The sequence below is a fragment of the Talpa occidentalis genome, unplaced genomic scaffold (assembly GCF_014898055.3).
Source record: "Talpa occidentalis isolate TD23 unplaced genomic scaffold, MPIMG_talOcc4v2.1 talOcc4.17, whole genome shotgun sequence".
In the NCBI taxonomy this organism is placed as follows: domain Eukaryota; kingdom Metazoa; phylum Chordata; class Mammalia; order Eulipotyphla; family Talpidae; genus Talpa; species Talpa occidentalis.
In genome coordinates this window covers 44884283-44904339 of record NW_023601754.1, presented here as the reverse complement: position 1 = coordinate 44904339, position 20057 = coordinate 44884283, and the positions used below count along the sequence as shown (strand labels likewise).

The following is a 20057-nucleotide window of genomic DNA, read 5'->3' as shown; positions in this document are numbered from 1 at the left end:
AAAACTGAGAACTTCAAAAAGTGACAGCAGAACCTTAAACCAAACACGGGGCATTTCTAAACCGACGGCCGGCGGGTGAAGGCCCAAGCAGCAGCATAACTGCACGTGGGGGGCGTCGGTCTTAGCGGGCCTGGCTCTCAAGTTTCACAGTCTGGGAAGACTTCGTGGAAGAGGAGGCAAAATAGGGCTCGACTCTTTCACGCCTTCCGCCCCCCGCGCAGCCTCAGAAGCTCAGGGTTTCCAGGGGTTTGGGAAGTGGAGCAACTGCCAAGCCGTCACGTGGACCCATCTCTATTTATAGCTCGCCCCTTCCCCTCCCGAGGGACAGCCCAATGGTAGCCAGAACGCGCCCTCAAGAGGGCGGAACCAGCCGCGACGGGGCGGCAGAGACCAACGACACCGGCGCAAGGGTGGGCTCGTTTCATTGTGACGCGAGGGAGGCGTGGCCAGGGCCCGCAGGCAAGCCGTTGGGGGGCGTGGCGAGGCCCGCCCTCCAGCGCAGCGAGTAGGCCGTTGCGAGCATGCGTCCCGTGGGGGGCGCGGGTGCTCCGCCGAATCGCGCCGTAAGGCCGGGTGCCCAATAGGCGACTGTTGCTCTGCCGCCGGGGGCGTGGCCATGCAGATAAGGCGCGGGTGGGCGGCCCAATGGGCGGGCGCCTATGCAGATGAGACGGTGACAGCCGGGCCAGCGGGCGGGCGGGCGGGCTGCTGGGGCGGGGAGGTGGGACCGGGAGAGGGGTGGCCGCGGGGCCCGGCCGGGCTGGGGCGGGGGGCCGCAGCCATGATCCGGGCCTTCTCGTTCCCGGTGAGCCCCGAGCGGGGCCGGCTGCGGGGCTGGCTGGAGGGCAGCCTGGCCGGGCTCTGCGAGTTGCACTGGCTCCGGGAGAGGCAGGAGTACCGCGTGCAGCAGGCGCTGCGGCTGGCCCAGCCCGGGATGGGGGGCGCGGAGGCCGAGGACGGGGAGGACGCCGAGGAGGACGAAGATGCGGCGGCCGCGCGCCGGGCCGCCGCGGCCCTGGAGGAGCAGCTGGTGAGGGGCCGCCTGTCCGTCCGTCCCTTCGCCCCCGTCTGTATCTGTCTGTCAGTCTGTCTGCCTTGTCTGTCTGGGCTGGAAGCTCAGACAACCGTCCTAGTGGGGGAGGGGGCGAGGGGGAGGGGTGGGGCTGGAGGCCTGGGAGTCTGGGCGGCGGGCGGGATCCGGCGAAGGGGGGGTGCATCGCCCCCGCCGAAGCCTCCCGAAAATCCCTTCCCCACAGAAAATCCTCCAGGCTCTAAGTACGTGTCAAGCCCTGGTTGAGTGCTTGGCTCGCGCGGTCCTCTCGCAGCCTGGGAGCTCGGGGGTGATACACCCCATTTTACAGAGAAAGAAACTGAGGCTCGGGGAGAGCAAGAGACTCACCCAAGGTCACACAGTCAGGGATCCACCATGCCCCCTCCAGGCCCATTCCCAGAGCTCCATCTTCCCTAAGTCCTGGCGTGCTTGGAGATCTCCGGAGGGGCGGGGTAGGGGTAGGGCATCTTGGGGCCTCCCAGGGGAGGGATCGCTGAAACTCTCAGTCCCTGAGGACCCCATGGTGATCTTGACCCTCGGGTGACCCTTCCCCCTTTTTCCTACGTGCCCCAGCCCTAGTTAAGCCAAGGGGAGGCAAGCCGAGTGGTATGGGGGTAGGCTCGGGGCTCCGTGGTGCTCTAATGGTGGAAGATGAGGCAGAGGTCTCCCGAATGACTTGAAGAGGCACCACCCCTCTCGCCCTATGTCACCCCTTAATTCTCCTGGCCTCCTCTTGGGTTTCTCGCGCCCTCTCCCTACCGCCTCATCTGTGACTTTCTGTGTGTGTCTTTCTCCTTGGTCTTCCCTCCTGGCATCTCTACACCTCTCTCCCTCTTCCTGCCCCACGTCCCTGGCCCTGGCGCTCTCTTCCCCTCCCCCCCAATCCGCCCGGGCCCACACCCCTGGTTCCACTAGCAGATCCCATCCCCAAGCCTGTGTGTGGTCAGAGCTTCCCGTTTGGGGAAACCTGAGCCGAGGGGGAGGGGGAGGGGGCGCTCCCTGCTGCTGACCTCGACTGCCCCCTCCCCAGATGGGGAACGGGGAGAGGGTCTGAAGCCAGACTCCGGGACTGCACGCCCAGCCCCTCCCCCGACCGGGAGTGGGACCCTGCACATTCTTCTCTGGAAACCGAAACAGCTGTGGGAGGCCCCACCCCCTCCAAAGTTAGAGGCGCATTGTGGGGGCCTTCACCAGCCCCCCCCCCCAGCTGGCTGGGCCTGGAAAGGCGCCTCCCATCTCTAGGAGGGGGAAGACACTCAGGGGAATGGGCAAGCTGTGTCCTTCCTCCCTGTGCCCCAGTCGCTCCCTCGCTCTTCCCTCCTCTCCCCCTCCCGACACCCCTCAGCTTCCCCATCTCTGCTCCTCAGTCTCCCCCTTCTCTGCCCCTCTGTTTGCCCTCCCCCACCCCAGCGCTCCGTTTCCCGCCCCTCACCCCCCATGAGGTGGTAGTGGATAGGCCTCTCCCCCCTACAGTCTCCAGGCAAAGCTCCGTCCCAGCGTCGGGAGGAGGCGGCGGTGGCAGGCAGCGGGAGGGAGACAGCGGCACCGAGGGAGGAGCGGAGAAGCGCTAAATATAAACTCCTCGGGTGTTGGGGGTTCCTGGGTCCTTCTGAAGAGGGGGTGGGGGCCTCCTCCGATCCCCGAGCCTCTGGTTCAGATGCCTTAAGGTGCTTACCCCTCCCACCTCCCCCCTCCCGTGCTGGCTTACACTCCCCTTTGAGCTAGGAAGACTGAAGGCAGACTTGATTGGTTTCTGATAGGTAGGAGAGGGGTGCAGGTTCAGAGTAGAGCAGTGTCAGAGAAAGGCTGCAAGAATCTTGGATGGGGATGGGGTCCTGTTCTCTCCCACCAAGGCAAAAGATCTCTTTCCAGCAAGAAGGACTTAAGTTAGACTTGCAGGAAGACGTGCTGACAGAGGCCAAGGGGCTTGGCAATGGGAGGAGGGGCGCTTGCCAAGAAAGGATGAGGGGCCTGGGGGGCAGACAGGGAACCCCATTCAGGCCAAGCTCCTTCTGGTCTTTTAAAGATTTATCCCTTTGCAGTCAGAAGGGATGAGGTAAGACTATTAAATAGAGATGGTGTAGATTGGGGGGGGCGGGTGTTGTGGGGTCCAGGCATGGGGAGGTGGGGGCCTCTTGTAGTCTGTCTTCTTACCTCCTGCTCTGCCTGCAGAGACGAACTGAGATTAGACCTGCAGACTTTACCCCACATCTACTCCTTTACATTTATTTTTAACCACCCGAGTAAAACCTGATTTCCTTTTACTTGTGAAAAATCCATAGTTTCCTTATAATAATAAGGCCAGTGTGTATTAAGTGTTTGAAAGGAACTGCCATTTCAACTCATCAGATGCTCGCAACAACCCCAAAGAGAGGGAGGTGTGTAGTGAGGAAACCACTTGAAGTCCAGAGAGGTGAAGTAACTGGCTCCAGGTCACACAGCTGGGCGGTGGCGAAACTGAATCCGAACCCTGGCGATTTGGCTCCAAGTCATGCCGCCTTAAACACTTCATTCTACCATCTTGTGCCCTCATCCCTCTCGACCCCCTAAATGCACCCTCTTCCCTGAGATCACCACCCCAGGCACCTGTTGGAGACCCTTCAGACCTCTTCCAATGCTTCTACTCACAGAAAACTCAAAGAAGTTATTTTTGCTTTGCTTTTTTTTTTACAAATTCCAGCCTCTGAGGGGTGGTCCCAGAGCCTGCCTGTGGTTCCCAAAGTGTGGCCTAGCGGCACAACCGGGGAACTTACTATCGATAGAAGTGCAAGTTCTTGGGCTCCAGACTGGATCAGAAACTCTGGCTGCAGGGAGCCCCCAACCATTTTGCTCTAACAGGCTCTCCAGGTGATTGGAAGTCACCCTCTGACTCTCCATTCTGCTCCTCTCTTCCGCTACATGCTGTATCTGGCTGACACTTCTATAGAGACATTCATTCCATCGGAACGCTGTACAATATTCTGTGGTGTAGACAGCCCTGGGTGGTTACAGACTTTTGGGCCAGCACAGACCACATTTACGATGGTGGCCCCCAGAGCTGCCCTCCAGCCAGGTGTGCAGGAGGCGCCCCACCTAGGTGTGTACGATTACACTCCTTGACGTCCACACAGCACCACTTAACCACTCGTTCCTCGTCCCCCCATCATTGCATGAGCACCTACTTTGTGCCAAGCACAAAGTAGGGTGAGTGGGGTGACTGCTGTAGTGAAGAAAAACCTCTGACCTCCTGGGTTGACAATCTACTGAGAGAGACGGTCAGCAGCGCCTATATATAACCTCAAGCCAGGTCTTTACTGCTCTGAGGGGTGAAGTGGAGCAGAGGGGCAGAGGATGGGGGTGGGGGGGTCTCTTGGAAAGAGTGGTCAGGGGCGAAGTCTCCTAAGCAAAGATGTGAATGAAGCCAGGGAGTGAGCCAGGAGAATGTTGGGGGGCCCATCCCCACAGCCTGAGGGGCCTGTCCAGGGGACACAGCGGATGCCAGGGTGGCTAGAACAGTGTGCGCAGGGGGCGCTCTGGGGGGGACACGGCGGAGTGCAGCAGTGCCCCTGACTCCCTGTAGCCACTCCGATGCTGCCCAGCCAGCTGCTTTCCTGGGAGCTGCTCCAAGTGGACGCCACCCCGAGCATCTCTGCGCCCCAGGGCAGGAGCCCAAAGTGGGAGAGAGTGGAAAGATTTGTTGACTTTCCTCCCATAAACAAGCCCAGATGGGGGCTGCTTCTGGTGTGGGGGAGGGGCGGGAAGTAGGGGCCCGAGTGAGCAGCCGCAGGAGCCCAGGATCGGAAGCTGGGGGTGGGGGGTGTCTGCGGGGGAGCTGGCTGGTCTTTCTGCCCTAAATAGGCAGGGCCGGGCGCCGGCCCTCCAGGCCCCTCCTCCTCCCCCTCCCTCCTGCGGTCCAGACAAGCCGCTTTTGTCTGAGGGTCAACCGTCAGCCCGAGGCTGCTGCCACCTCTGGCCTCGCCGAGACCCTTGTGAGACTCTTCTTGGCTCTGACCTTGTTTTCCCGAACGGGGTTAAGTCCTAGAGTCTTGGAGACCCCCTCTGTGCTGTTTCCGCCTGGTCACTATCACCCCCTTAAAGGCGTTTTCCCCTTCGTTTATTCACACCTGATAAGGAGTGGGTCCTGCAGCAAGAAGGAGCAGGGTAGACTCAAGAGGAACTTGCGTGGGCATGAGAGGTGGTGACAGCACTGGGGGCTTCTGGGAGGGAACGCTCGGAAGGAAGGGCTGGGCCCACTGCTGCAGTTCCACTCGGGCTAGACTCAGGAGGGACTTTGCCGCAGGCAAGGGAGCGGCTGCTGCGCTTAGGAGCAAAGGGTTTTTATGAGTCGTGGTTTGCCTCTCTTACCCATTTCAGGGTGTCAGCAGTCGGGGGGACGTAAAGGCTTGCCAAAGTACTTTCTCCTGGTGATAAGGGGTGGTGGGGAAGACAGGAGCATCTGAGAAGGGAATGTCAAGGCCAAGCCAGGTCCTGGACACCAAGCAGAGAACTGCCTGATAGAAGACGTGAAGTTAGATCAGAGAGGGACGTTTATGGGGCTTAAGGGGCCATGGGCACAGATGGAGGGCACAGCTGGTGGGGAGGGGACAAGGGATCGGACATTCTGAGCCCCAAAGGAAACGAGGTGGTTGCAGCGTGAGTAACCAGAAAGCCTGACTAATGGGGGACGAAGGGACAAAAATCTTACGAGAGATCCTGGGACTCAGGTTCTGCTTTTGAAGTCTGAGCATCACCGTCAAGGTGAAACTCTGCCCATGAGTTCCTGGAATAGGGGACCAGCGGGCAGAGGACTGGGGGGGCCTTCTGACCAGCCTGCTCTCCCCATGCCCTCAGGAGGCCTTGCCCGGGCTCATCTGGGATCTGGGCCAGCAGCTGGGAGACCTGAGCCTGGAGTCTGGGGGCCTGGAACAGGAGAGCGGGCGCAGCTCGGGTGAGCACGGGGAGAGGGAGCGGGGTCTCCTCGGACACCTCAATCTCCCTCCCTATCCCCCATCTCTTGGGCTCCCCTGTTTCTACCTCTTGTTCTCCTCCTTTCCCCATCCCCCCATTCCCCAGCCAGCCTCCCTGAATGTCACCCCCCTTCTCCCTGGAACGCAGGCTTCTATGAAGACCCCAGCTCCACGGGAGGCCCAGACTCACCACCCTCGACCTTCTGTGGGGACAGTGGCTTCTCCGGATCTGGCTCCTATGGACGCCTGGGTCCCTCTGAACCCCGGGGCATCTATGCGAGCGAGAGGCCCAAGTCCCTAGGTAAGGTGGGTGGGGCTGGGGCCCTGAGAGCCAGAAAATGGACACTAAGAGGATGCTTTTGAGACCTTCTTGGATTTGAATCCTGGCCGTGACAGTCCCTTTCCGTGTGACTCGAGCACGCGTCTTCTTTCTGGGCCTCTGTTTCTCCAGCAGTTAAAATGGGATCAGCCTCAGCATCCAGCTCACAGGGGAGCTCTGAGCTGGTGGCAGACCACTGCCCTAGGGCATTGGACTTGGCCCCTGCCAGAGCTCAGGAAGCAGGAGCTGCTGTTCCTTGTACAAGTCAATTCAGAGCCCCTGCTCCACCCTGCCCTGGCACTCACTATCCTGGGAGTGAGAGGCACAGCATGAACACATTCCTGTCCTCATGGAGTTGACATTCCAGTGGGAGACTTAGTTAATTACAGAGTAAAAAAGTTCAATATGTAGGGCATTAGATACATGTAGGATGAAAAGCTAGGAACAGGACTAGGGTGTGTGCCTTGGAATGGGGGACATAATTGCAATTTTAGAAACTATGGCAAGGAGGGAGGGTATTACTGAGACTGTGATATTTGAGTGGCTTCCCAAAGTAAGGTAGTGGGCCAAGCTGCTCTCCTAAGAGAGGAACTGTCCAGGCAGCAGGAATAGCAAGTGCAAAGGCCCTGAGGCCACAGCCTCCTAGTGTGTGCATCCAGGGGGCCAATAAATACAGAAGAGAGAGGTTAGAGACAGTAGGGAGAGGCAGGGCAGATCCCTCGTGGTCTTGTGAAGATTTTGTTATGAACCTCAAGTGAGGTAAGGGATAAGGGGGGGGGCTTGATGGGGGTAGGGGTGTGTGTGTGTGTGAGAGAGAGAGGGAGATGGAACCTGACCCTGCTAGGCTCACTGAGAAAGCGCTTTGAGGGCCTCTCCACTCTCTCTCCGTTTTTGCCTCCTCCTCTAGGAGACGCCAGTCCCAGCGCACCCGAGGCGGTGAGCACTAGAGCAGCGGTGCCTCGGTCCTTCTCCGCGCCCTACCCGACGGCTGCGGGGTCTGCAGGCCCCGAGGCCTGCTCCTCGGCTGAGCGGCGAGCCCGCGCGGGCCCCTTCCTGACGCCCAGCCCCCTGCACGCGGTGGCCCTGCGCAGCCCGAGGCCCTGCAGCCGCCCTCCCGCGGACTCGACGGAGGCACCCGGCGCGGGGCGGCCCCTGGACGGCTACATCTCGGCGCTCCTGCGCAGGCGCCGCCGCCGGGGGGCGGGCCAGCCCCGGACCAGCCCGGGGGGCGCGGATGGGGGCCCGCGGCGCCAGAACAGCGTGCGCCAGCGGCCCCCCGACGCGTCCCCGCCCCCCGGAGGCGCGCGGCCCGCGCCGGAGCTCCCGGTGGAGCGCGCAGTGGGCCGTCCCGCCAGCCCGGCCGCCTTGGGCCGCGCCTGGGCCTCGCAGTGGGAGTCGGAGGCGGCCCCCGAGCCCCCCGCGCCGCCCGCGGCCCCCGAGCCCCCCGACAGCCCCGCCGAGGGCCGCTTGGTGAAGGCGCAGTACATCCCGGGCGCGCAGGCCGCCACCCGAGGCCTCCCGGGCCGCGCGGCGCGCCGCAAAGCGCCGCCCCTGACCCGCGGCCGCAGCGTGGAGCAGTCCCCGCCCCGGGAGCGCCCCCGGGCCGCGGGCCGCCGCGGACGCGTGACGGAGGCCTCGGGCCGCCGGGGCTCGCCCAGGGCGCGCAAGGCCGCCCGCTCCCAGTCCGAGACCAGCTTGTTGGGCCGAGCGGCCGCCGCGGTCCCTCCGGGGCCCCCCAAGTACCCCACCGCCGAGCGCGAGGAGCCTCGGCCTCCGCGGCCGCGCCGCGGCCCCGCGCCCACGCTCGCGGCTCAGGCGGCGGGGTCCTGCCGCCGCTGGCGCTCCACGGCCGAGATCGACGCCTCGGACGGGCGCCGCGGCCGGCCCCGCGCCCCCTCCGCGCGAGGCCCGGGGCCCGGCCCGTCCCCGTCGGCTCCGCAGCGCCGGCTGCTCTACGGCTGCGCCGGCAGCGACTCCGAGTGCTCGACCGGGCGCCTGGGGCCGCTGGGACGCCGGGGCCCCGGCGGCGGCGTCGCGGGCGGCTACGGGGAGAGCGAATCGAGCGCCAGCGAGGGGGAGTCGCCCGCCTTCAGCTCCGCATCCAGCGACTCAGACGGCAGCGGCGGCCTGGTGTGGCCCCAGCAGCTGGTGGCGGCCACGGCGGCCTCGGGCCCAGCGGGCGGGGCGGGTGGAGGGGCGCCCGCGGGCCCCGCGAAAGTCTTTGTGAAGATCAAAGCGTCCCACGCGCTCAAGAAAAAGATTCTACGTTTCCGTTCGGGGTCTCTCAAGGTCATGACCACGGTGTGAGTTGGGGGTTTGCTTGGGCTTCCCCTTCATAGCCTCTGCACCACCACACTCCCAGTCACTGAGCCTCCACGCCTCCCTTCCAAAGACCTCCGTTTTCTCTGTTTCCAAAGACCTTTCCTCACTCCGCCCATCCACATAGTCTTGGTTGAAAAGGCGCCCCCCCACCACAGGCAGGAATGGGGAAGAAGCCCGGGTTGACCCAGTTCAGCTGCTGGCTCTGCAGCCGCTGGGCCATAAAATTCCCTTTCTGTGGGCCTCACTTTCCTCATCTGTACTATGGGTGTTCTATGGTATGCAGAAGGGGTAATTCAGCTCGAATTTCCCCATTTTAGTTTAGACACTTAGACTGTTGCCCTTCACCTCTCTCACCGAGGCCTATTATTCCTCCTGCCCATGCCAGATATGCCCCCCTCATTCACAAAGTGCCCCCCTACACATCCCTAGATCCCTAGGATATCCCCTTGGCACCCAGGTTGGAGACTCTGTCTGATCCAGATGGTGCCTGCACAGTGCCCTGGGAAGGGAAGGAGCCCTGACTTTAGGGTTTTGAGGGTCAAGTAGGAGTTGGTAACACCAGAAAAGACTCTTTCACCTCTGTCCCTGGACAATTATGGAGGATTAGGAGGTCAAAGAGGGGAAGGGAGATGGCTTCTATCTCGTGGCTCCTCCTGCAAGAGAGAGTTCAGGAGGAGCCCAGGATGACCCTCAGCTGTTCCAATCCAGTCTTTTCTTTTTTTAAATTAGTGTATTTATTATGACGATGATGACTCCCTGGTGCACAGGGGAGCCAGATTCTGTGTGTTTCTCTAACCTCTTTGTAAATAAATGCACAATGTTAACATGTGGCAGATTCTCCTCCTGTAGTAAAACGGGGAAAATACTTTTGCTTTGGCTCAAGCTTTATTGAGCAACTACTGATTGCTTTGGTTATAGCAGTGTCCAGAACCAGACGGCAGATCCCAGGGTGGGTCTCAATATCATTTCCCTACCAGTGGCTATTTTACTTTAATGACTCTGACCTGTGGTGATGTTTCAATGGTCATTAAATATTGCTTCATATAAATGGAAACAATATAGGTAAAGGGAGTGCCCCTAAATCCCCTCTCTCAGAAGTCATCATAATGATCCTTGCATGCTTTGCTTTCTGTGTTTGCACATATATATGGCACTATCAGTATACATGTGCATACACATATAGTGACACTCTGTATGTAAAACTATACATAAATTCAGCTACATGTATGCGTTGTTTATCAATTTTTGTTTCTGTGGTTAAGTCATCTGTGCCAGGAGATTTCTTTAGGGGAAGGATGTTAATTAAGAATTTAATTTCTTTGATGATTACAGTACTACTTAGCTTTTCAATTTCTTCCTGTGTCAGTTTTGCTAAGTAGTATTCATCTAGGAGCCTGCCCTTTTCTTCTAAATTTAGATGACATTTTCCTATCACTATATTATTGTTCATGGCTATAATCCACTGTGGGGATCCCCATAATCTAGCTTTTTCTGGTCAGCTCTTCAGTCTGCAGTTATGTGCCTTGCTGCAGTAATGTCCTGTGCTTGCCTCATTGTGTATATGTGTATGTATTTGTGTAAGATCTGCTCCTAGAAATCGAACTGCTTGGTCAGGTCATAACATGCTCGTTTTAAAATGTTCAGTGAGCACTGCCACATTTCCTTCTGCTAAGTCTCAACTGACATTTCCAACAGCAATTTTTGAGATGTCTGTCTTTCCACCCCTTTCCCAAACAGATGTTATTAATCATTTTCATTTTGCTGACCGGCCAACTTGTATTTATTCTGTGAATTGCCTGTTCTCGCCCTTTCCCCATTTTTCTACTGGGTAAACCCAGTAATTGTAGTAACTTCATGGGTGGGTAAATAGAAGCTCAGAGAGGGGCCTTTACTAGCTCTAGTCACACAGCATGAGGGAGCCAGGACTCAGACCCAGCACCCACCTGACTCTACAATCTGAAGAACTGGTATTTTTGGCTACTTTGGTCCACCTCTCTGTCCCCGTGAACTCTGAGGGGGCAGAGAAACATGGCTGCTGTGTTTTCCTGTCTCTCCAGCACCTAGTCAGGTCCTGGGGAAACAGCAAGGAACAGAGAGAAAAAAGCTCCTTGAAAGTGTGTGTGTGTGTGCATAAATATATACAGTTGAAATACAGTCGACCCTTGAGGGATAAGGGTGGGGTGGGGTGAGGGGTAATAAAAGGGGTGTCCACCCCTTAGTGGTGAAAAAATCTTAATATAATTTTTTTCTTAATATAATTTTTGACTCCTCAAAATTTGAGGTACAGTCAGTCCCTTGGTATCCACGGGGGATTGGTGTCAGGACATGCGGGTTACCAAAGTCCCTGGATGCTCAAGTCCCTCAGAGTTGGCCCTCTGGATCTACAGAGGGTTCCACACGGGATTCAAACCAACCACACCAGATTTAAATAGACCAGCCTCGAGTAAGTGGATCCATGCTGTTCTAGAGAAGCTGCGTTTCCTTTGGAGTAACAATAAATGCAAGGTAGTTTTTCAAGTTTGCCAGGAGAGGCCATTAGTTGGCAGGCCCTTGGGAATGTTTACCCCTCTCCATTCAAGAAAAGAGACAACTGAGAGACAACTGAAGCCAGAAAGATGAAGTGACCGTTGTCACTGAAAATGGCCAAAAAGGTTGAAGTGTGTGTGGAGGACTTCCCCTCCATAAGCTGTTAGTGCCTGCTGGGGATGTTTCAATCTGTGGTCATTTGTGACCAGCTTCTTTCACTTAGAAGTGTGTGTTTTCAGTGTTCATAAATGTTGTAGCTATGTCAAAATTTCATTTTTTTTTATGCGTACAAGAACGGGGGTACAGGCCAGAGGTGCAGAGGGTGAAAGGATTCACCAGAGACAGAGTGGGAGCAGAACAGGCAGATCGACTAAAATACACTGCTGAGGGGAGCAGTGGGTGAATCAGGAGAGGTCTGCTGTGCCTTGTGGGTAGCTCCTTGGCCAGGGATTGAACTTGTGCTGCAGAGGCTGCTGATAGCTTCATAGTGCTGTGCTTAACCCCTTGCGCCACCAGGGAGGCCCAAAACTTCATTTCTTTTTATGGTCAAATGATAACCCATTGTCTGTGGAGACCATAGTTAGTTTCTCCCATCAGCTGATGAACATGGGTGTTGTTTTCACAATGGATCTATTTGAATAATGCTGCTAAGAACATTTGCACATTGGTCTACACGTTTCTGCGTGGACATGGGTTTTCTTTGCCTAGGTAGATAACCTGGCAGTGGAATTGCTGGGTCAGAAGGTAACTCCTTAACTTTGTGAGAAGTGCCAGTGTTTTCTAAAATGGCTGCACCCACCAGTGGGGTAGGAGGGTGCCAGTTTCTCCACATCCTCACAAGCATGTGCTTTTGCCTGGGGACTGCCTTTCAGACAGGGCCCTGCTGGCTGCTGTGTGGGGCACAGGTTGAGGGAGACGTGATAAAGCAGGGCTGTCAGCGGTGTGCCCTGGAGCAGGCAACAGCAGTTGGGAGAAAAGGCTGGATTGGGGAGAGACTTTGAAATTGTGGTAGTGGGAGTCGTTAGATCAGTTGTGGGGGGGGGGAGTCAAGAAAGACCTCAAAGATTTGCCACCAACCGAGGTGGCTAAGACAGTAGTAAGAGTGGCTCTGGCAGGTGGAATCAGGAGCTTAGTTTGGGGGGCACTGAGTTTGAGGTACCTGGAAACATCTAGGTGGGACGTCATCGGGTATTCCTGTCGAGGACGACTGTGGGGGTGCATTGCCCATTTCTTGAATAGGAATAGCTGGATTGATCCCGAAGTCAGGGTCTCAGTTTCCCCCTCCAAAAAAAGGGGACAATAAGCACTGACTAGGAGGTTGCCATGAGGCTGGGACGATCTCTGCGGTACAGGGCAGGATCTCACACCTGGAAACGAAGGACATGCGTAGGACGAAAAGAAGACTTAAGTCTGCAGCTCAGGAGAGGAATGGAGGTCACGCTCAGTTCAGGCGGCCCGTCCGTCCGTCCCCCGCCCCGAACCTCTGGCCCGCAGTCGGAGAAGGGGAGGGGAGATTGGGTCATCTCCCCGCTCCCCCCAGCTCGAAGCTGGGTTTGCTCCTGCTGATCGAGGCCGGTTGCGGGAGACACCAAGGCTCCGCGCACGCCCAGGCCCCTCCCCGGCGCCGGCGGACCCCACTAAGGAGGGGCACGGGGGCGCCCTGGCTCCCTTCCCCCCTTCCGCAGCCGGGCCCGGGGCCTTGGCATGTCCGGCGCGCCTGATGCTTTCCAGATGTGAGCCTGATTCTCCTCCCCCACCTGGCCCCCCAGCTCCCGCGGGTAAGGGGTGGGGGGTGGGGAGCCAGGGTCCGAGGCCGCCCCCATCACTTCGCTTCCAAGAACCTGGGCGTGCGTCCCCGCCCCACCCGTCTCGTTTCCCGGTGCAGGCCATAAACACCGAGTTGGGATAGGCTGACTGCGGTAGAGACAGCCTCCCCTCCCCTCCACCTCTTCCAGCGCCCCCGCCTCCGCCCGCCCCCGGAGGTCCTGGGTGGCCTGCTCGGGACCGAGCCCCAAACCCGCCCTCGGGCCACGCCCCTCAGGCCACGCCCCACGCGCGCCACGCCCCTAGCAACCGTCTCCACGCCCCTGCGCGCCCCGCCTCCCGGCCTGGCCCGGGTGGAAGGCGCGGTCCGGTGTCCGCCTCCGCCCGCCTGGGTCTCGTCTCGGGGTCTGCGTCTCTCGGCCGCCGTCTCTGACTTTCTGCCTGCGCGTCCCTCCCGCGCGTCCTTGCCTCTGTTCCGCCCTGCACCCCTCTCCTGTCTCTTCGTCCCTGGATTTCTCACCCCCATTATGTCTCTGTGCCCCTGTCTCTCCCCGCATCTCTCCACCCGTCTCTCCCAACAGCTTTGTGATCCGGTCCGTGTTCGGTTCTCTCCCGCCGGCTCCCGGGCGGCCCGCGGGGCCGCGCTGCCCTCCCTGGTGGCGCCTCCTCCCCGGCTCTGCGGGCCGCGGGCGCCCCCGTGTGGCAGGCTGGGGCTGCGGGGGAGAGCAGAGGCCTGAGCGCGCCCCAAGGACTGTGGGTGTCCTTGGGTGCCAGGGGGCTGTGGAGGTGACATGTGACACGATAAGGTTGTGTGAGTGCATACAACTGTGGGAAGGTGTGTGGCCAAAACGAAATTCTGTGCGACAAGCAGGGGTTGGGTGTGACTGTGAGATCCTGTCAGGAGGAGAGTTTGTGCGCGACGGTGCCTGTGAGGTCGGAGACACCCGTGGCGGCCTGTGTGACGCTGAGGCTGCAGGTGCCTGAGCTGCCACTGGGGGTACTGCCTGTGGCATCGAGAGGCCGTATGTGAGAGCGAGAGATTAGTGTGACAGCGTGTAACATGGCGTGGACACAAGCACTGTATGTGCCACACGGAGGACGGTGTGGGAGAGTGGGAGACGGGGTGATTCACCGAGAGATGGCGTGAGAAGGCAGCGCAGCTGAGAGGCCCAGGGGGACAGGGCATGACAGAGAGACCATGTGAGTTCAGCCACACTGGAGAACCGTGAGAAGCTGTGTGTGACTGTGTGTGATGGGATCCTGTGGGAGACTGACATTGTCAGAGTGTGTGACTCCTGTGTGTGAGGAGACTGCATGAGGCTCAGGGAAACAGTGTGCGTGAGTGTGTGTGTGTTTGTGGGACACATGGGATTCTGGAGATTGCTGACTCATCATGTGTGACTATGTGTGATACCAAGGGATGGTGTGTGGGGGGGGAGGCAGGGACAGACCCAGTTCAAGTGAGGTTGTGCAAGAATGTGTGTGCCTGTGTGTGTGAGTCACTGGGTATGTGACTTGTGTTCCTGTATCCTGCTCTGAAATACTGTGTTACAGTGCTGGACAAAGAGGCTGTCCAGGAATGTCACTCTGTGGGACGCTGGCAAGTGTGTGTGTGAGACAGAGAGAAGTTGACCTTGTTCATGAATGTGTGTGACATCTTGAGAGACTGACACAGTGCAAAACGGTGTTTGTCCCCTTGACACCCTGCGATGGTCTCTCCAGCTGTGCGCGAGGCCATGCTGTGAGGACAAGGGACTGTGTGTGGCATTTCCAGAGGCCACGTGACTGGCGCAGCGGGAGTGTTGAGTGCACGGTGTTCACAAGGTGTGTGGCAACACCGTGTGACACAGCCGGACACTGTGTGTTTCTGTGTGAGGACTGAGCAGGGTCATCTGTGCTGAGGGGACACAGTGGCGCTGACAGGGTGGAAAAGGGTGTGATGGAGTGAGAGGTGGTGGGGGACACGGAGGAGGCTGTGTGACTGGAATAAAGGCAGTGGGTGTGGGCACACCTGGAGAGACTGTCCTTTCCTGCCCGTGGGAGAGAGACACACAGAGAGATCTGGGAGAGAGCTAGAGGGGAGGAGAGACACAGAGCCAGAGCAGTGAAGAGAAGGGATCAAGGCCCAGAAACAGACACCTGGGGGGATGGCCAGAGCAGTGGGGAGAGGACCCAGGGAGGCAGCCCCAGCAGGCCAGGGCAGTGGGGAGGGTGGTGGCAGCGGCAGGAGGAGGCGGGTCCGCAGGGGCTGAGCCCCAGGGGAGGGGGCGGGGCTTGGGGGGACCCAGATGCTGCCTCCCAGCCTCTGCCACCCTCCTGCCATCCCAGCCCAGACAGCAACAGGTAGGAAGCTTCGGTCCTGGCCTTAACTGCTTTTTCCCCTGCCCGCTTGCCCTGAGTCTGCCTGCCTGGGAGGGAGGGAGTGAGGGAGTGAGTGACTTTGTACTGCCATCGGCCAGTCTCACCCTGGCCGGCCATTTGCCCTCCTTTGCCACCCCATCTCTCCCTCAGGCCCTCCATCTCCCTCTCTGTCTGTCCCTGTTCCCGCAACTCTCCTCTGTCCCTTTCTCCCCTCAACGCCCCCTCCCCTCCATCACGGTCGGTCCCTTCCTCTGTCCCCCTCTGTCCCTCCCCATGCTCTCCCACCCCATTGCTGCGCCCTCCCCCCTCCCCCTCCCCACTGCCCCATGCCCCTCCACACTCCTCTCATGGGTCAATTCCCCATCACTTTATTCTCCCCAATCATTCTCTCCTTCTTCAGTCTCATTCACTGACCCCCTCCTGTGCCTCAGTCTCCTCCTGCCCCTCCCTCTGTCCCTTTCTCCATCCTCTCTACCTCACTACCCCTTTTGCAGTCTTGACTGGGTTCCCCCCCTCTGGCTGCTAATGAGCATAGGAGCCTTTGAGGTGGCCAGGGCTGGGGTAGGGGCTCCCGGAGGGAGGTAGAGGGGGCAGCTGCTGCCAAGGCCCTAATGAGGCCCCCTCTGCGCCCCTCCCGCAGCGATCTTAATTCCTTGTTCTCCCCAGAGCCGCCACTAATTGGCCGGGGAGGGCCCCCTCCTGGTGCATGCTCTTTCCCAGGGGTGGGGGGGCAAGGACACCTGGATCCTTCCAGCACCTGTGGTCCTGTCCTCTGCCCCTCCCTCCACCTGCCTGGCAGTCCCCCATCTGTGCTTCCTTCCCCCTCCCCTCCTCCCTCTCCTCCCTCCCCCTACCTGGAGGTACCCCATCTGTGCACCCTTCCATTCCTGCTCTTACCCTTTCCTCTGTTCATCTGTCCCTGCTTTGGCTGCTTCTTGGTCCCCCCTCTGTGCGACTCTTCATCCCTCCCTTTTCCTGCTGTTTTCCTGGCCCCCTCTCCACCTGACTCTGGGCACCCCATTCTTGCACCCTTTCACCAACGTTACTGGGTCCCGACACCACCCTGTTACCGGGCCCATCACGACCACCGCCTCTACCTGAGGACCCAGATTTGCCCTGGCCTATCCCCTAGGCCCATACTCCGGTCCAGCTTTTAACCCCTTCACGGCCGCAGGCATGTCCAACAACATGGCCAAGATCGCCGAGGCCCGAAAGACGGTGGAACAGCTGAAGCTGGAGGTGAACATCGACCGCATGAAGGTGCCAGGTCGGGGTGGGGAGGAAAGCGGGGTCTTCGGGGCCGCGCCCTGCATGGGGTTGGGCTCGGATCTGAGCCGTCGTGGGAAGATCCCGTCGGGGGCCTCCCCTGGTGGCGCAGCGGTTGAGCTCTGGGCTGCGAGGCCGCCCGCAGCCCCTGCAGCGCCGGTTCGTTCCCCGGCCGCCGGTGAGGGTCCCACCAAAAAAAAAAAAAAAAGATCCAGTCGGAACAGGACTGGACCCCGGGAGGAACCCACGGCTGGACCGGCCTCTCACCGGCGTCCCTGATTGATAAGGGGCGGGACCACACAGGGGCGGGGCCCAGGGACGGGGCCGGGTGAGGGGCGGGGCCGGGTGAGGGGCGGGACCCAGGAGCCGGCGAGGGGCGGGCCCGACGGGGCGGGGCCTGGAAGTGGGCGGGGCCTGGAGCGGGGCGGAGCATGGGCAGCTCCACCTCTCCGGCGCAGGTGTCACAGGCCGCAGCTGAACTCCTGGCCTTCTGCGAATCGCATGCCAAAGACGACCCGCTGGTGACGCCGGTGCCCGCCGCAGAGAACCCCTTCCGTGACAAACGCCTCTTTTGTGTCCTGCTCTGAGTCCTTCGGACAGTTTACCCTCCCCCCGCCAAAGTAAGAACCCAATAAATGTGACTGTGGTGGTGGCTGTACTTTCGGGGAGACTGAGTCAGACGCAGAGCTTGGGGCCAGTGTGGGGGAACCTGTGTGCCGTCACATACTTTCTGAGTGTGCATGGAGTCGGGGGTGGGGAGGGGGTGAAGATAGATGGGTTCGTGGGCACGTTGGAGGCTGGGAGGAAATGAATGCTCCTGACTGATCACTGCTGAGGGCTCCCTGAAGGATGGGAAACTGATCAGAAGTCGTCCTTTACTGAAAGTCACACAGTTAGGAGGTAATGGGGTGAAGTCTGAGGACTGCGGTGCCCTCTGCATCCATCAGACTGGCCTTTCTCCTCTCTTCCCCTCTCCTGAGTGGGGGTTTCTTAGGAACCCCAGTGCAGTTCACCCTTCTCAACCCTGAATGACTCCACTTGCTTTCTGCAAATCTGGCTAGTCCCCTTCCCCCCTCACAGGCCTTACTCCTTGTCCTTAAGCTCAGAACGCTATTCATCTCCCCTTTCATTCACTTGTTCTTCCAAGCACTCCCTGACTGCTCACTCTGTGATGGGCCCTGCACTGGGTAAACCTGGGACTTGGCTGTGACCAAGACAGTCTCAGCCCTGCCCCCCTGGGGCTCAGAATCCGGTGGGAGATGCAGACCTGCCCCCAGACAGTGATGACCCAATGTGGGCAAGACTGAGTCAGGGAGCCCGGAGGGAGCATCTGACTCAACCTGGGAGGAGGGGCATCCAGAAGGAAGGAACACCCGAGGGGGACATGGTGGTAATTAAACTCAGGGACCTGGGAAGAGAAAAGCTGGAAAGGGAGAGGAGACAAATTTAAGTGTACACTCTTCTCTTTGACAATTATTTCTGTGCTCTAGGGACACAGGGGTGGCTCTTACAGGCCTGATTCCCACAGGACAGATACACTCTATACTGACAGCCGAGTTAATGTTTGAAATGTTTTTTTTAAAAGATTTATTTTATTTCTTTATGCATACAAGAGCAGGGTGCAGGCCAAAGGTGCGGGTAGGAGAGGAACGAGGCGGGTGAGAGGATTCACCAGAGACAGAGTGGGGAGCAGAACAGGCAGATCTACTGAAATACACTGCTGAGGGGAGCAGTGGGCGAGACCGGAGAGGTCTGCTGTGCCATGTGGGTCACCTCCCTGGCTGGGGATCGAACTCATGCTGCACTGGCTGCGGGTAGCTTCATAGAGCTGCGTCTTAATCCCTTTTGCCACCAGGGAGGCACTGGTTAATTATTTCTGCTGGTTGGCCGGAGGGCCAGTGTGTGACCCTCTCCCCTCTCCTCAATCTCCATTTGTGCTACCCAGTTTGGTTACTGAGGGGTTGGACCCCAGGATCTGGATGGAGACTGCTTAGCTCACTCACAGCCTCAGAGAGGGGCTGTTCACACGTCTGGCAAGTGCTGCATTATTCACATTGGATTAGGGTCCCCAGGGCCCCAATTCTGAGCTTCCTGGTGGATTGAGGCAGAAGCGGCTGTAATTACATCTCCCTCCTGCCTCCCACCTCTCAGCGGCTCCGGTCTGGTTGCATCATGTCTGGGGGAGCCCCAGGGGAGATAGGGGACAGAGCAAGCCAAGGATGATCTGGAGGGGGAGGTAGAGGGAGGAGATATACAGGGAGAGAAGTTGCCAGAAGAACTGCAGAATTTTTCAGATCCAGCATCTTTGCAGCTCAGAATCTGAAATGAGAAGGAATCTAGAATCCCAGGACCCAGAGTTCTGGAATTCTGGAGACCTTAGATCTTGGGGGGCCAGGATGCTGGGGACCAGTATGCTGGAGTCTTGCCCTCCCTTTTCCCACTACACTGCCAGAGCTCAGCACCTCAGGAGTGTATGGAGTTCTTTAAGCTGCACTGTTGGAATTTGGATCCTTCCAGACCTGGGATCTCGGAACTATGCTATGCGGATCCTTCGTCCTTTGAATTCTAGTGCCTGAACATGGAAACTAGTGTGCTGGCTGAGCTGGTGGGGAAGAAAGCAGGCGGTGGAGATGGCTGCCAGGAGATGGCTGCCATGTTCGCTGGGCCCCCAATAACCCATTCAGGAGGGGCAGGGTGAGCCTGCACCCAGATATTGAGGCTGGCAAGGAAAAGCCAGAAAAGACATGGCAGGTCCTGGTGATCAGTCTCTGGGCGTGCAAGCCTGGGTAATCTCGTTAGCTGGTTTCACTCTGCAGCAAGAGCTTCTGGTTACTGGCTGCTCTTTCCTGCCACCTGCAGCTATGAGGTCAGCTTTGGGGTAAGGGGTCAAAGTCAGGTCAAGAGGCAAAAACATAAAGTCCTGGATAAGTGCTTGTTCCCCACTGTGTCCTCTCACTCAACCCCAAACCTCTGCCCCATCCAACTTCCTGCCCTCTGCTCAGAGCCGTGCTGAACAGGCCAGGGCCTGGGGTAGCCACAGCCATCACTTACTGGGCGTCTTCTTTCACAGACCCCAGCTCACTTAACTTTCACATAACCCCCAAAGGGACTCGGTTCCCCCTCATTTGGGGCGTCCCCAATTGGGGCTTGAGGTTGGAGTTGGAGGAGTCGATGGATAACTGCTCAGGAGAGAATGGAGGTGTTTAGGGGGAACTTGAAAGTGGCAGTGAGGGTGTCCAGGCCGGGGCAGCGCAGGGTGCAGGAGCGGGGTCGGAAGCATTGACTGGTTGGTTGACAAGGGCCACTCTGAGTGGAGAAAAGGGTAGTGGGCCGAGAAAAATGGTTTCTGGCTGCACATGTGGGCACCTGCAAGGCAGTATCATTCGGGACTGACACAGCAGCTCTGGCAGCAGTGAGGGGGCACAGGCAGACGGGCAGGCGTGCGCACACACGTGCAGTACATTGAGGTGGGGCGGCCTCTTCCCAGGGCCAGGCTAGGAGG

General features: G+C 58.9%; 2 protein-coding genes across 5 annotated transcripts; both read left to right on the top strand.

The window, feature by feature from the left end:
- Window positions 1-758: 758 nt before the first annotated feature.
- Window positions 759-9465, top strand: DACT3 (dishevelled binding antagonist of beta catenin 3). Its single transcript, XM_037516832.2, has 4 exons — window positions 759-1030; window positions 5882-5978; window positions 6146-6298; window positions 7224-9465. Exons 1-4 carry the CDS (start codon window positions 782-784, stop codon window positions 8621-8623), a joined length of 1899 nt encoding a protein of 632 aa, XP_037372729.1. The 5' UTR covers window positions 759-781; the 3' UTR covers window positions 8624-9465.
- A 4310-nt stretch (window positions 9466-13775) lies between these two features.
- Window positions 13776-17205, top strand: GNG8 (G protein subunit gamma 8). Of its 4 annotated transcripts, none has more exons than XM_037518187.2 (3): window positions 13776-14128; window positions 16422-16528; window positions 17014-17205. In XM_037518187.2, exons 1-3 carry the CDS (start codon window positions 14113-14115, stop codon window positions 17140-17142), a joined length of 252 nt encoding a protein of 83 aa, XP_037374084.1. In that variant the 5' UTR covers window positions 13776-14112; the 3' UTR covers window positions 17143-17205. The 4 variants fall into 4 exon arrangements, with proteins under 4 accessions (XP_037374084.1, XP_037374083.1, XP_037374085.1 ...); XM_037518186.2 differs by having other exon boundaries at window positions 13781-14128; window positions 16422-16549; XM_037518188.2 differs by having other exon boundaries at window positions 13782-14128; window positions 16464-16549.
- Window positions 17206-20057: the final 2852 nt, after the last annotated feature.